The sequence below is a fragment of the Amia ocellicauda genome, chromosome 5 (genome assembly GCF_036373705.1).
Source record: "Amia ocellicauda isolate fAmiCal2 chromosome 5, fAmiCal2.hap1, whole genome shotgun sequence".
NCBI classification, from domain to species: Eukaryota; Metazoa; Chordata; class Actinopteri; order Amiiformes; family Amiidae; genus Amia; species Amia ocellicauda.
In genome coordinates this window covers 17,447,656-17,463,586 of record NC_089854.1, presented here as the reverse complement: position 1 = coordinate 17,463,586, position 15,931 = coordinate 17,447,656, and the positions used below count along the sequence as shown (strand labels likewise).

The 15,931-nt window shown below is 43.2% G+C and overlaps 1 protein-coding gene across 1 annotated transcript in view; it reads left to right on the top strand.

Moving 5' to 3' along the window:
* The window catches only part of itpkcb (inositol-trisphosphate 3-kinase Cb), a 47,066-nt gene extending 31,451 nt beyond the window's left edge, over positions 1 to 15,615 (top strand). Inside the window, exons 3-8 of the mRNA XM_066704060.1 lie at positions 8,520 to 8,616; positions 9,135 to 9,348; positions 9,822 to 10,026; positions 10,234 to 10,335; positions 10,654 to 10,725; positions 10,984 to 15,615. Coding sequence (XP_066560157.1) covers positions 8,520 to 8,616; positions 9,135 to 9,348; positions 9,822 to 10,026; positions 10,234 to 10,335; positions 10,654 to 10,725; positions 10,984 to 11,187 — 894 coding nt within the window. The 3' untranslated portion in view covers positions 11,188 to 15,615. The remainder of the gene's footprint in view (positions 1 to 8,519; positions 8,617 to 9,134; positions 9,349 to 9,821; positions 10,027 to 10,233; positions 10,336 to 10,653; positions 10,726 to 10,983) is intronic.
* The last annotated feature ends 316 nt before the right edge of the window (positions 15,616 to 15,931 follow it).

Genomic DNA, 15,931 nt, shown 5'->3' with positions numbered 1-15,931 from the left:
GACTGAGAGAGGGTCAGCACATATTTATAGTTGTAGGTTGTTGTTGTTTTTCTGCATTCTTCTCCATTGTTTATTTATTTATTAAGTCAGTAATCCACAGTAGACTTGTACCTACATGAAGAAATAACCAATTCACACAAATTAAAACGCAAGCAAGACCGACCAATAGAGAGGACATTTCCACCATGTGATGGGGATTATATTGTCAGGATTATAATGGCTTGTAATGTTGAATTGTGCGTCAGAAATACGTTGCAAAACAATATGCAGGTGCTTTCTTTCATATGCCATGAATGTTGATGACGGTGCAAACTTTTCTGTAACTGGAAGAATGGGGTGAACCAGTCAATTTGCGGTGCCTGATCAGCCTCTGTGGTGTAAATAAGGCCGGGATCTCTCTCTTTGTGGGTGGTAGTCTGGTGTATACTTTTGTAGCTTGCATTACGTTTGTGTTTGTGTCCAAGTTGGAATTGTCCAGGTGTGCGTGTGAGGTTGTGGAATTGTTTTTTGCGCCAGCACTAAGCTCTGCTGTTTGAACTAGCCGCTAGATTGTCTGCAAATAGATAATCGTAATCGTAAACAAGTACGTCCGATTGCATTGTTTTATTGCCCTAGCCTAAAGTGCAAGTAGCATAAAATGTAGCATATGAAAATGTAAATCTATGTAGGCTATGCTTGTATTGAACACATGTGATGGTTTCATTTCTCATTATCAATCCTCAGTAAGGAAGAATAATTACAGTCAAGCAATCACACCCACACAGAGCAGAGGTACAGGAAATCTCTTACCTGTGCACAAGCAGTCAGTGTATCCCAAAACCTCATCTGTCTCCACCCTATTGTCTTCCTATCTAATCACCCAGGGGGCAAGTGACTGCACGTACACTTCATATGTTTAAATATGGCAGAATGACTATTTTCATATCCCCCTTTAGAATGTGCTTTCTAATGCATAGTCATCGATGTTTTAGTCATAAATTCCAAGATTTTATTGCCAGTGAAAGGTTCATGGACACAGGGGAACAATGCTTGCTGAGTGGCTGAGTTTCCAAAAGTGGCTTTAATGGCATTCTGAAAGGAAGGGCTCAGGGTGACTACTCTGATATACAAAAGCTGGCATTTCCTTTTTGTTTGTGCATCCTTTCGCCTTGCCTTGATGGTTTTTTCCATCTGCTAAATACTCACCCGACTGGTTTGTGCTTACCGGTAGTACATGTTTGCATTAGGAATTCCATTGAGTGAGTGTGAAGGGATGGGGAGGTGAGAAGAGGGTGTCTAGAGCAGTGTTTCTCAAACTTTTTTGGCACGCGGACCACTCGGCTGATTTCTGCTGATTCCAGAGACAACGTGTCACAGAGGAATCCAGCGGAATGTGAGCTGAACATCATTGATTTGGTATCTGCACCAGAGACGGTCTTCAGAATGAGAACTCTGGATTTTTTTCTATTGACTCAAGTGTGCTTTGTTTTAAGCACCATGGCAATAAAAGACAGTTCTGGTACAAGAGGGTGAAGCTGGCTAAGCCAAATTTCAGGATTTTAGCTACATCTGAGTGAATTATAGGCGAACCAGTGCTCCAGTTTAATTCCACCTAACTTTGAAAACAAAAGTCTTATTGTGGTGCACCAATGTTACTGTGAATCCCATCTCAAAACACCTTACTGAAAATCCCATTAAGGGGGAGAAACAATTATGACACAAATAGACACAATAGGTGCCATGCAACCCAAATTCCAGGTGGATTCCAATGTCGACATTGTCAAAGCTCGATTTACAGCTGGAATTCCCCGATGAAAAACTGCTGCCTGATTTTCGCTTTGATTCACTTGACCTGATTTCTTCTCACTTGCTCTTCCTAGTTAATCTCAATCACGCAATTTTGGAATAGAGAGACGTTCAGCACATCAGTCTGTGCAGATTAAACTGTGCACCCCGAACAACTGTATAGGAATGCTAAAATGTCCCATAGTCTGTTACTGTATGAACTCCAGGTCGCACACTAACACTTGATTCAATGCCCCAAGCTAGGATCACTAGTTTTCATTGTCCCTGGCTAGGAAGATGAAGTGTTAATTAAAAAAAATTAAGATGGGTCACAAACAACATGCTGAAACATATCTGATGCGTTCAATGTTGCCAATGCAGAGAATATGCACAGTTTTGGGAGAACTCTGGGTGCTGTCAAATAATTTGTTTTATTTTCCAAAGCAATAAATCATGAACTGGCATCACATTATCTCTCCACTGCTCCCCTGAATTATTAACTTCCCTTCTAAGTAGCAGCTGTAACTTGAAATCAAATATGTCCACGTTGTCCACTGTACCATCAATGGTCCTGTACACGTCCACTAGTGTAAGAGACTGTTTGCTCAGCACTGTCACGGCTTACCAAGAGCATTGCGAGGCTGTGGCCTGTAGAAACCTACTCTTGTGTTTGACATGCTGGGCTGGGTTGTAGACTGCTTGATTACCATTTCCAGACACATGGCCAGAGAGCCAGCACAATGCAGTTGCTGTCAAAGTATTGCTCAAAATATCACCCAAATCTGACACTCTACAAGCAGGGTGTCAATACAACATGAATGAAGCACAGCAGTCATGTGTTATAAGTTCCTGCTATTAGTCATTTTCATTGATCTTCCTGCCGTTAAAGCTTTGAAGCTCTGGATCTATTGATAGCAAAACAAAGTGTGCGGCTTATTCAGAATTTCAGGTGCCTTTTTCTTTCAGGCTCTGGATGTGGCAATAAGATTATGCCATGTCCCATTCCCAGGGCTTCAGCATGTCCTGGCTCTTGGTAGAGCTTTGGTTTGTTGTGCATTAGGCAGTTACTGCAAGGAGTTTGCAACATATGTTGAAATGACACTGATTCATATTTTGAGGAAGTCTGGTCTTTTCGTCACAGAGTTGACTCAGCACCGTTGTTAACATCTCAGTTTACGTATGTCTTATGATTCATTTAACTTATTGATCTCTTTATTTGTAAAATGTGTCTTTACTGTGCATGTTTATCGGGTTGTCTCTTGTAATCTGCAGTGCTGAGGACCAAGCATTTACTGTAAGTGAAAAGAAGTCTGAGATAAGAACTTGGGCACATTGACTCCCCCCTCTCTCTATCTGTGTGACTGTGGTCTAGATTCATCAGCACACAGATGGGACTGCCTGTCCTCATCCTCCACTCCTTCTAATAAGTGCACCCTGGACTTTCTCTGGTTCCTGATTCCTGCCTGTATCTCCTGCATCGCTGCTTATGCAACCTCAGTCATCGAGGAAAGAGCAACTGGGGTAATTCCCTCCACCCCAGCTGAGCCCAGACTCTCCAGGACTGATTAGAGCATTCTGGATTGTGTTCTAGTTCATCTCTCTGACACTTTTCAAAAAACCTTTCTAGCTAATTTGCCAGTGAGACCAAGGTATTGTTTCAATCTGCATCTATTCTAGGTTTTGACCTATAAAGAGAACAAATTTAAGGAATCCGTAGAGTGGGACACTGTTGCCCCACACGGTCATACTCATGCGGTTTATTTTTTATTATCATGGGCGACTTCCACGTCACATAAGCATTATAAAAGTGCAACTATACAGTTCAATACAAAATTAAAATTAAGCATAAAGTACATGTTTTAGAATTACAAAAGTGCAGCTGTATAGTTAAAAATAGAAGGGATACATCCTAGATCAAAGAGGTGACAGACATGAAAGTGCAGACATAATACAGTGGAGTCCTAGAAAAGAGCTAAAGGCAGGGGGCATAGGAGAAACCACTGTAAACAACAGGAGATCTAACAATGTAAGCAACTGCTTAGTGTGCCTGCTGGGGACAGATGTTTTTCCAGGCTATATTGGTAAACCAGAGCAGTTGATTCCGTTCCTGCAGTGTGTAATCATTAGCGATCCTCTGTCCTAGTGTTTACTTATAGTGTTTGCTTTTGTAACAGTACATAAAAGGCTTTTTACAGGGCAAACTGTCAAGCTAGCATTGCTGCTGCCCATACCGCCTCACCCAGGGTCCTCCTTCCAAACAGTGAATAAAGCTTATTTACCTTTCAGCACTACAGGGTTTCCTCTAGTCCTCTGTGTCCAGTTCAGCTTTTAAAAACAAATTTGTTTCCCAGGAAGGAGATGTTGTGAAGTATCCAGTATCCAAATTTTGCAAAGGCTTTGTAAAGCTTTGATCTATTAAATGGCAGCAGTGAGGGAGGGATGGGGAGAGCTAGCACAGAGGGTCGGCTTGGTTGGTTGGTGGTGTTGGGGCGTTGGTGGGTTTATATGCTGGTTGTTTTCCTTCAAATAACAACTGCCTGGAGAAACCCTTCTGCTCTTCAAGCCAAAATACTACATGTATGAATGCATGCTTTCCAGCTGAGGATTTATCTTCGAAGTTCTCATCATTTGGACTAACTTTTAATTTTTTATTTTTATTGTATCGTTTTTGATTTGCACCAGGACCTCCACATTTAGTTTTTTTGGTTTGCTATGTGGTTTTGCCAGGGAAGAAGAGCATGGGTTTGCCTGGTTGTTGACTCGAGTGGTCACGTGAGGTGACGGGCCCATGTGAGCAGGCCTTGACAGTGAGTGTCTCTGACTGTCCTCAGTGGAGTGGTACTCACACGCATGTGTGTGAGTGTGTGCACATGCGTGTGTCAGAGTGTCTAAGAATCTCGCAGGTCTTGTGTCTGAAAGCAGGTCTGTGCCTCTCCTTAGTTTCAGTTTTGTTGTGTTTTGAGTGCCAAACATTTTTGAAAATGTTGGGTGTGTGTATACCCATATCTACCAGCCCCCTCCTCCCAACCTCCTAGAGAGTGCCACTTTTTTGGGGGGGAGGAGGGGGGTTGTAATTGCTGTGAGTTTCAGGTGTGTGTGAGTGAACTTTGTGTCACACTCCCTCATTCTTTGAACATGAGTGGGAGTGTCAGTGAGTTGTCCTGGGGATGGGCCGCCCCTGCCAAGATGGAGCACTGTGATTGGCTGAGGAGGGGCCAGCCGGCAGATCTCTAGTGTTTGTGCACAGCCTGATCTAATCTGTTCCCAGAGACTCTCCACGGCACTTTGCCTTTGTTGGCTTCGGAAGCCTGGAGGTGATTGACCGACGTTTTTTGTGTGCAAATGAGCAAGTGAGTAATTGTTGGCTTTCTGCCTTTAAAAGTAGTTAACACCCAACCGATAATGAGACATACAAGGTTTTAATCTGCTGCCCTGCTGTCTCTTTAATCACACTGAGTAAGCCTTGAGGTTCACTCGCAGATCAGCTGTTTTTTCCAACAGGTAAGTGTTTCTTTTCTTCATAACTGCAGCTACCACAACTGAGTCTATCTATATGGAAAATATAAGCTGCTGGTAAAAATCCAATAGAGGTCAGTGTGTTTATACTAACCACAGTGACTGAAACTGCTGTGCCGTAGCACTTGGTGAGTCCTAGATCTGAGAATAAGCTCTAGTAGCAAAACAGCAGTGCCCAGTTCTCTACGGGAGATTCGTGGAATGTCAGCTTGTCACGTACGCTGCAAACACTGTGGGTGAAGCAAGCAAAATTCTTCAAATGTCAAATCAGAATGGGACTGCTGATGATCACACTGGTTTGGCAAAGCTGGTTGAAGGGGGGGAGCAGATCCAGCTGCTTATTGTGTATGAATGTTTGTCTTGTTATGCATGTTAAACTGGCATTTGAACAGCAGAGACATCTGTGCTGTGTGTCCAACCAGTAGGGCTTTCATCGCACAGCTGGGGGAGTGGATGAATCGGAAGGGGGAGAAATCGAAAGTTTGCTCTTAATTTTAAATTCTGTGACTAAGTGGATCAAGTTGCCTGCTCGACTGGTTTTGCTCAGGCCCCCATGCAGTTTGCATTTCGGGAAGTGTCATGCAGGGCTGCCTTGTCACGACACATCGCCCGTCAGTGCTTTATCCCTCCATCCAAGAGCCTGTCAGAGGAGCTTGTTATCCAGTTAAGAGATTGCCTGACCAGTGGTGTAATGGATCTCGGGACACACGACACCCATCTTACATGGTGACTGGGCTGTCCACTTAATCTGGCCTTCAGGTTGTCAGGAGAGTGACTTGCGGATTGGCTTGGCATTGCTGTCCTTTCAGAACTCTTAATGAACTCTTCAAGGAACTCTGCTTCATGTAGAAATTTGTGTGCATGGTTCAAATGATCTAAAACTATAATAATAACCAACATTTATTGTATCTTTTATGGATTGTTTGAATGATCTATACAAATAATACTAATAATTAGTTATTCTATCTTTTGCCCGAAATCAGTATCCATGGTGTGAACGATCTAAAAAAAAAAACATATATTTTTTTAATGATCACCAATTATGTTGTGTTTGCAAGCCTGGTTTTGACAATCATCTGTAATCTCTGGCCAGGCCTGCACTGCTTTACGAGGCGCTTATCTGATGAGCCACTTGTCAGTCTGGGATAATGTGTTTTAAAATAACTATACATGTCCTCGGAACTGGACCTTTTGATTTTTCTAATTCATTTATCAATATCTGATTATCAGGTACTAGGAAAACAAAATCACGCTCTGGTGCAAGGGGGAATGGCCTCAGAGGGCAGCCAGCTAGTGTTAGTGCTTGCTTGTTATTCAGTTAATCCTATGTGGCATAGGTGTGCAATTGCAGAGGGCACTTTTGTATGTCTCCATCTCACCGTTGCCTCGCATCAGTTTGGTTTGTTGTATGTGATTTGCCCTTTCAGGGGCCTTCCGTCACTGCCCCTGCAGAATGAAGCCACTTGAGTTGTTATCCAAGTATATCATTAGCATGGTATCCAGTAGGTTGAGAGAACACAGGAATACTGTGCTATGACCAGGGACTAAGGCTGGGTCTGTACTCGAAAAGTTTTTTGTTTTTTAGTTTTTTCCTTCCATTACGAATTTTATCACGGTTTGTATTAATCTGACTAGATCTTTGCAACCTCAGACAACTTTCCGGGTTCTGTAATGTAATGTAAACCACATACTAAGTTAGGACAGATAATATTATTCATATCAATAACCATAATAATAATGTATGTTCAAAGTTCTTAATAGTGTGCTGAAGTTAAATATTCCATAGCTACTCTTTCACGCTTGCTGTTCTTGCAGAAGAAAAGCCAGCCTATTTGAACAGTGAATTCTTTCTTCATGGGAGTTTGCTCTGTCTGACTAGATCAATGGCAGCAGAGGTCTCTAGGTCTCATAGTGATAGCAGAAATTGATTAAATGTGGCATGGCATGGGTAAAGGGAGCATTTCAGTTAGTGAGCAGATAACTGGAAAACATGTTAAGCTTTTAAATAAAAATGTGTCAGTTTATGTTTTTCAGACTCTGTGGGATCAGAATTGCAGATCCCACTTTTAAAATTCCTATGTTAGATATGACTTACTGCCTGCATAGTGTATCCACAGCCACAATCTAACAATGCTTTTGAAAGTCAGAGACAGGCACCAGCTTGTGCAGAGAACTGTCTTCTCCTGCCACACAGCATCCCCCTTCCCCAGGGTACCTTCCCAAACGCACCTGGGAAAGCAACATAGACCTTGATTAGCTGCATCTAACTGCATCCCTCCAGCTCAAATTTCTGATTTGTGTTGAGGAGACCAGGTGGTTTATGAAAAGGGCTTCCAGGCACCAGGGTGTAGCCACTGTCACCTCGAGCAAGTTCCTAGCCGCCTTATCCTCTGATCTTTGCAAGAGACACCAGACTGAGATCCTGCTATAAGTGTTTGTGCAGCAGGAGGTGTTATTGCTTCCTCCTTTCAACATCTGTCTATTATGGCTGGGACAGATGTTTTTCCTTTGATGAATTAGCACATTTTGGTTTGTGCTGCCTCTGGAAACCCTTTGTGATTGATTGATTGATTTTTTGTTTTTGTCCAAACTACCTTACAAGCAGGATAGTAGAATTGGGCTAGGGAGGGTAACAAAAACAAATGGCTAACAAAATGCATAGACACTTGCATTAAATGAAGGTGAAATAAAAGGACCAGTTGTAAAACTGGCATTTGAGGCAGCCAATTGGTTGAGTGAGCAAATCACACAGCCACAGTTGCACAATTCATCAGAATGAGAGTCCTCTGCTCACTTGGTGTGTGGAGTGTTGAACTGGTGCATGTGCAACACAGCACGGCTTAGTCATGAAGTATTTTTCACATGCCACAAAAGCGGGCTGCCCCAGACACTACAACCACTTGAACTGTAGGAAGCCTGTTCCCGAAAGGAACTGTGTGGGCCATGTGTCACACTTGCATTGGATTTTCTAATATCCTGCAAGGCCCATGTTAGATCCTGTAGCATAGCTGTGAATAGGCACTGGTTCTTCTTGATGCGGAGTCTGTAACCACAATACCCTCCCCCCCCCCCTCCAGTGTTTGCAAATGTAATCAGTGCAGAGTCCAATCGTCCTTACAACACTTATTTAACACCCCCTCAGGTCTGGGCTGATATCCCAGAGTTTTCCTGATAGGAGTGGTGTTCCAGGTCAGCAGTACAGAGGTCTGACATGCTTGTGTTTCTGTCCTTCTCCGCAGAACAAGTGGAAGAAGCTGAAGACCATGGTGCACTGGTCTCCTTTCATTGTGTCCTTCAAGAAGCGCTATCCCTGGGTGCAGCTAGCAGGGCATGCAGGTAAGACACAGACAGCCCCATGGCATACGCTTAACAGTATATTATCATACCTGCCATTGATAAAGCTGTGGAGGCTCCTTGACTGTGATTGGCTTCTATGCTTAACTTTGTTTAGTGCTAACAGACTGTACCTTGTAAATCTACCACTGTTATTGTTATTTATGCATTTTGTCAGATGCTTTTATATAAGGCAATTCACAAGGGTTACAGTTGGTGTGTTCTGAAATCCCAGCAAGGTGGTTGTTGGTCATATTGTAATAGTGCAGTAGTTTTACAATGTGCAGTGCAAGTCAAGGGTACCACATAGAACTGATGAAGTTTAACCGAAATTGCGATGCAGTTAAATGGGACGGCAGCAAAGCAGAGACTACAATTGCTTATTCACAATAAAATAAAAAAAAGCATATGTGTATCGTCAGGAAGTGACTAGTTAGACTTGGACTCCTTGGTAAGCGCAGTGGGGCGAGCGTGTCTGGGCTGCAGGGCAGGTAGTGAAGTGTGTGTGTATCTGTGTGCAGGGAACTTCAAGGCAGGAGACTACGGCAAGATCCTGAAGAAGTACTGCGAGTGCGAGCAGCAGTGTCTGCAGTGCCTGATGGGAGACACGCTGCGGCCCTTCGTCCCAGGGTACTATGGAGTGGTGGAGCGGGACGGTGAATCCTACAATCAGATGGAGGACCTGCTGGCAGAGTTTGACTCCCCCTCCATCATGGACTGCAAGATGGGCAGCAGGTGAGCTCCACGTCCTCTCTGTGTAGTGATACTCTACTGTGGCATGGTCTGTACACTATGCCCTGCTATGCACCTGGTTAGAAGTCATGTTACATGTATGGGGATTAGGAATAGGACTAAAAAACTTTGAATGTCCTGAAGTATATCTGGGAATAAAATGTCAATAATTATAGTAATGAATGAAAGGTCTTCTGTCCAACTACAATCAAAATATTTATTATCGTGACTAACTGATGTGTGTGTGTTTATAATATAAATCAGTCATTTTGATAAAAATGTATATATGTTTTGACATTTCTTGTCCTGTTTAGTGGTTTGATAGTTCATTAATGCCCCCTAGTGGACAGAGTGGAACAAGTACAGTCCTTTATTGCTTCTCACAGTGTGGTATTAAAGATGCACAGCTAGCACCCTTGCAACTTGAGAGTATTTGTATTGTTTCATTGTCTGATGTCTCTCTCGCCTCCTGTCAGGACGTACCTGGAGGAGGAGCTGGTGAAGGCCCGTGAGAAGCCCAAGCCGCGGAAGGACATGTATGACAAGATGGTGGCGGTGGACCCGCAGGCCCCCACGGCCGAGGAGCGTACCCAGCAGGCCGTGCTCAAGCCGCGCTACATGCAATGGAGGGAGACGCTCAGCTCCACCGCCACGCTGGGCTTCCGCATCGAGGGCATCAAGGTGGGCGTCGGCGCCAGGGTGCAGTCACACTGGGTGTAGAATAGGGGTCTATGGAATGACAGTCTCTAGAACACTGTGTGTAGAATAGGGGACTGTGGAATGGTACTGCTGCTTTATCCCACCAGCTGACCAGTAGCACCATGGGTTCTTGGGGAGAGCAGACATTGCTGGGTTTTGATTAACGGTCTTTTTAATATCATTTATCAGAAAGCTGACGGCACCTGTAACACCAACTTCAAGAAGACCAAGCACAAAGAGCAGGTGACGAAGGCGATGGCAGACTTTGTCGATGGGAACACAAATATCCTGGTAAGCATTTCCAGGGGGAAGCGGAACTCTGTAGCACTCTTGAGTGAAAAAACAAGTTGGCCCCTCATTGCCCCTGTATTACATTCTTCTCTTATTGCGCCCTAACGGTTTCACCTCCTGAGGAATTGATTTATTCATAGAATTGTAATTGAAGAAGCCTTTATGTGCACTGTCCTTTAAAATTAAGTTTTCCAGTAGCTGTGTGGGATCACTGATCCTGCCCACTGTTCTGTGCCTAACAGCATGTGCAAGTGTTGTGTATGTCTGTGTATAATCTCTGGACTCTGGCCATAACGCCTTCCTTGTCTCTCCTCTAAGAAAAAATACTTAATGAGGCTGGAGGAGCTCCGAACAGCGCTAGAAAAATCAGAATTCTTCAAATCCCATGAGGTGAGTGCTGGGAGAGGGGGGAAGGGTTCTGTTCTGGACTGGCTTTGGGTGGGCAGAGCAGTGTGATGTAACTGCATCTGTAACTGAAGGCTGCCATATTCGTAGACTCCAAAGAACAACACAATGTAGATGAACCTGTTGTGTGCCAAGCCAATACAGTTAGTACAAACAGGTCTACAGTTTGCCAAACCCACAGTGATACTCAACCGTGCAGTCTAGCGTCTCTGTCCACTCACTGCCATCGGCTTCCCCCTCCAGGTGGTGGGTAGCTCTCTGCTGTTCGTGCACGACGAGACAGAGCTGGCCCGCGTGTGGATGATTGACTTTGGGAAGACGGTCAAGCTGCCCCCCCCCCAGACCTTGGATCACCGCGAGCCCTGGGTGGAGGGCAACCGGGAGGATGGCTACCTCTGGGGGCTGGACAACCTCATTGACATCCTCCAAGCCATGGTGCCCGCCTGAGAAGAAATCTGGACACAGAAAGAGACATAGAAAGAGGGAGGGAGTGTGTAGGTTCCAGGACTGGTGCTGTGGGAGCTGTGGGGACCTGTGGGCACTGCACACTGCCCAGAGGGGTCAGAGCAAAGCCTGGCCCCATTGGGGGCTCTCTTCCCCAGGACAGCACTGCGAGAAACTGGGCCTCCAGGCAGCATACCTGTAAGGTGAAAGGTTCCAGGGACAATACTCTCCATTTATTTTTTGTAGTTTCTTTTGTAAACAAGCAAAATCCTTAAGTGGCCTTATGTCTTCTCAGTCAGATATGGACCATCCTACTTTAATTTTACCATTTTAAATGTTTTAAAATATTACACTAGAACACTGGGGATTTGTATAGATTTTTTTGTTTTAATGTATATATTATTATTTAAGTATTACCTAACCAGTGTATTTTTATTTCTTTTACTTTTGTAATGTGGCATGTTTTCATATCTGGTGTGTGGGCAGGTCAGAGACTGCAATAATGCACTTCATATTGCTCATGACTTGAGGTAGATCATGTATATAACAATGGTGACTTGCAGAGCTCCCTTCATACACTTCAAAACCAGCTTCATCCCAATCGGATCCCTTCTACTATTAAAACCTAGATTGTACTATTTTTCCTCATAAAAGCTTCAGAACAAAGATTGAAGTCTGACCATCATATGTGTTTTCCTGTCCTTTTCAGGGATTGAAATAAAACTCCAAGTCCCTAGCAAAGTGGGTCAATCGCAGGCGTTCTGAGCTCTGGGCTCTTGTATGTACATTTCTGTGTTCTTTGGATAAGAGACGGCTGCTTTCAAAGCCTGAAAGAGCTCAGACGCCTGTGTACTGAGAGCCTTGCATCCATGCACCCCTGTATTGCATTTCTAACTGGTTGTGTATACTGCAGCTTGAGTTTCTCTGTTCAATTTCTGTTTGCCGTGCTAACGATCTGTTGAGGCATGAATTGCCAGGGGGAGGTAATTGGGGTTGCACCATGCTGGCACATACTGTGTGTACCACAAATATACTTCCCATTGCAGTTTCCTTTGAGGCTCTTTCTGGAGCTTGCCTGATTTTTAGCATGGGCCACAGAGAATTCAGCAGCAAGAACACATTCTCTGTCTGTGAGTAAGTTAGTAGTTGTGTTCTGCGGGCTGGAAGAACTGTGCAAAACTACTGAGACTGAGCAATCTTGGGAGAGTCTGAAAACCTAATTTCTGTGCATTTTACCCTCTCAGGCCATCCCAGGGGTGGAATCGAGTGAACAAAAGACAAACTCGCTTGAATTTGGTTTTGTAAATGCCAATCCATGAAGGTTTGATGAGCTCTCCTGAGATGCACACTCTTACCATGAACACAAAGTGAGGACCAACAGAAGCTGACCTCTGTAGACTGTTTTGCATGTGCAGGATCTCTCTTCTCTTGACAAGGTTGATTCTCCTGTCTGAAGTGCAAAATCAGCTGGGGACTGGAGAGAGCTGTGGTCTGTTTATCTGGTTCAGAAACCAGAGCTGGATGCCAAATTGTTCCCACACCCAAGTCTCCACGATCAATGAACAGCGATCGCAGACATCGCTGCTCCTGAGTGTGCAGCATGTGAGAGGAATGTTTCTTATTTAATTCCTATTACTAAAGATGTGAAAGAGAAAAAAAGACCTGATAAATATGTGATCTTGGCATTCTGACACTATCAGCATGCATCCCAAAGATAAGACACATTTCTTATTGCTTACTTAAGAGATGAGTCCATTTGTTTTCAGATCCTGCCTCCCTTCCAATGATCAGCATTCATCCTTGCAGTTCCCAGACTGTTTTAATGCGTTTGCATCTGATTCACTTGTGTCAGAGGTTCCCAAGTGCTTGAGCGGTCAGTTTAGGTGCAAGCTCAATGTAAGTTTTAACATATTTAAAAAAAAACAAAGAAATGAAAAGAAAAAAAAACATGCAATATAAAATCGCCCAAAAATGTTCTCAAGCCATACATTAAACAGACTTACTTGCCATGAATGTACGCAGTATATACTCTGTTGCAAGAAACATGCACAACAGTCTAAGCTGTCATGGATGGAGGCCCCTGGGGATGCTCACTAAGGGGTGAATAGATTGGCCATGGGTGAGGCTGCAGTCCTCGAAGTGCTGTAGCCTGGATCACCTTCACTACCTGTGGCCATTCAGCAACAGGGGTATATCATGTGACTGTTCTGGCTAATAGGTGTTACCTTACCTCAAATGCAGCTTTCTGTTTTTTTCCAGAAAGTGATGCATCTATATATTTAAAAAAAAGAAAAATTGAAAAAATATTTTAACTTTGTAAATAGTTACCCTTTTAAAACTTTCTTCTAATTCCCAGACTTCGAAGTCTTGAAGGAGTGGCTTATATTATTTAGCAATCTCCTTTTGCTATGGAGTTATGTCTCCTGTATGTTGTGCTCAAATCGGTCCTGCAAACATTCTGTGCCAGCGAACAACCTCTGTGAAGTCATTTTAACAAGCTGAATTACAGGGTATGATCGTGGGGGGGAATTGTTAGTGTTGCGCTCAGCTGAGGGCAAATGATTTGCCGGTGGCTTTGTGCAATGCTTATATGTTTCCCTTGTTCATTTCCTGGCACACTTCACAGAAAGTAGTTTGTGCTGACAGTTTGCAGAAGTATGCAGAATAAATTAGTTTGTGCAAAGAAAAAAAAAACTACCAGATCCTAAAGAGTCCATAACCATGTCTGAATGCCTGCCCATCTTTGAGCAGTTCTGATCCTCTCACTTCAAGCTGATTTCTTTTGTGAAAACCCTTTTTCAAAAGACACACTGGACATGCTGCAGCAAATTCACAGTAAATTGCACTTTGGGTACTTCTCCAGTTCAGTCACTTTCTGTGTTAAAGTGTAATCATCCAATTCATGAACTGCCTTTTGATGACTAGACTGTTTCACAGTGTGGTCTGCCCTATGTTTGAATTTTAGACAAGCCAGCTGCAATCCAGCTAATTTTAGAAATACTACAGTATTATAGAGCCTGTACCCCTGAACCCCTACCCCTGCTTAATCACAGGAATCTGTTAAATGACTGAAACATGCTCATCATGTCCAGGAAAGCATGGTTTGGGTTTTGGTACTTGTAAGTGGATTTTTTTTTTTTTAAAGGGCTATACCGTTGACAAGTAAATGGAAACCAACTATTGTTTTTATGCAAAAGTGCTTTGGAGTGGATGGCGTTCCTGACGTCGTCTCTTATACTGAGGGATCGCTTCCAAATTAGTCTTCCACGCTGTTCCCTTCTCAGTAGACAGGCTTGGGTTGACCGAGGGTCTTTTTTGAACTTTTTCTGTATATACACAAACCCCCTGCTGTACCATACTGTAAAACTTGCCACACCCACCCTAATTGCTGTACCATTGAATTTGCTTTGATTTCATTTGTGCCGTGTAAATATGTGCAGTGGCATGTCTTGGTACTTTTCCCTGGCTTTTTCTGAGGCAGACGGTGACTGAAACACTTTCATCAATCACCCCCACCCAAAAGACAGTAAGCAAAAGCCAAAATTACCAGTTTGTTTCCCTATTTGTTTGTCCATAATAACACATAATTGGACGTGACTAAACTTTAACCCTTTCTTGGAAAATTTCACCTTAAACCTCATAGTCTATATGGGGAAGATTCCACTCAGCTGTATATGCTCACAACTGAAGCATGAAAGGATTAAACCTAGACATTGATTTCCTATTCAACTATGAAACTGTGAACCAGTTTATCAGATGATCCCTAGCAATCCTTCTTGTTGGTTCAGCACAGTCATAAGGAGCCCATTTCTTTCTCCATCAAAGAGTACAGAACAGACCATAGGATCCTGGACCAACTACAGAGCAACTCGTCAAACACGAGTGAGCCTTCCTATGTTGCAGTGTCCAGGAACCACAGCAAGGCCTGGCCTGGTCTGGTGTCTGCATTGTGGGCCTAACTGGAGCTCCATTGTAAATTGAGCTCCGTTACGTTTCAGTACCCGTTCGAGAGCTGGGCTGATCAGCTTCCAGACTTGTATGCATTTGTCCATTTCAGTTGCGGGTGCTTGAAAAAAAAATGCAGAGAGAGGTTCAAGACAGTCACTTGTTTCTTAACCACTCAGACTATAGAGATGCTGGGTGTACAGTTAATTGTTTACAGGAGTTTTGAAGTATTAATTTAATCTAATTGTTTGTTTTTTCATCTTGTTCACTGTAACCTATTTACATATTTATAAAAGGTATATGTTTGTTTTTCTCCCTGGAGCAATACTGGAATATACATGGGGTTTCTCTCTCTTTTGTATTGTATTTTATTTATATACACTGTATGATATGCTATGCTGAGAGATTATACCAGGAAGATTTTGTCATACCCATTCTGTATCTGTAGTTTCCCACAACAATAAACTGGAACCATGAAAAAAAGAATCTTTTAACTGGGGGTCTTGTCATTTCTGCCAAAACGACTGGAGAGAACTGCATGGAAATGAGAAGGCTTTAATATCAACAATTGCCTGATTTCTAATTCCTTACACCGTTTATCACCTGATTTTCTATTAAGTGTAAAGATGTCAGGAGAAATATGGCAAGTTAAAGCCAATATGAACCACGAACTGAATAATTACGTACAAAGATGTTTGAATCTCACGCCACCTGCCAAAAAAATATACGGATAATAAAAAAACAGGCAACAACTCAAGTTACTATCAGTGTCAGAAAAAGGATGCAATACGTTTCTGTTTGG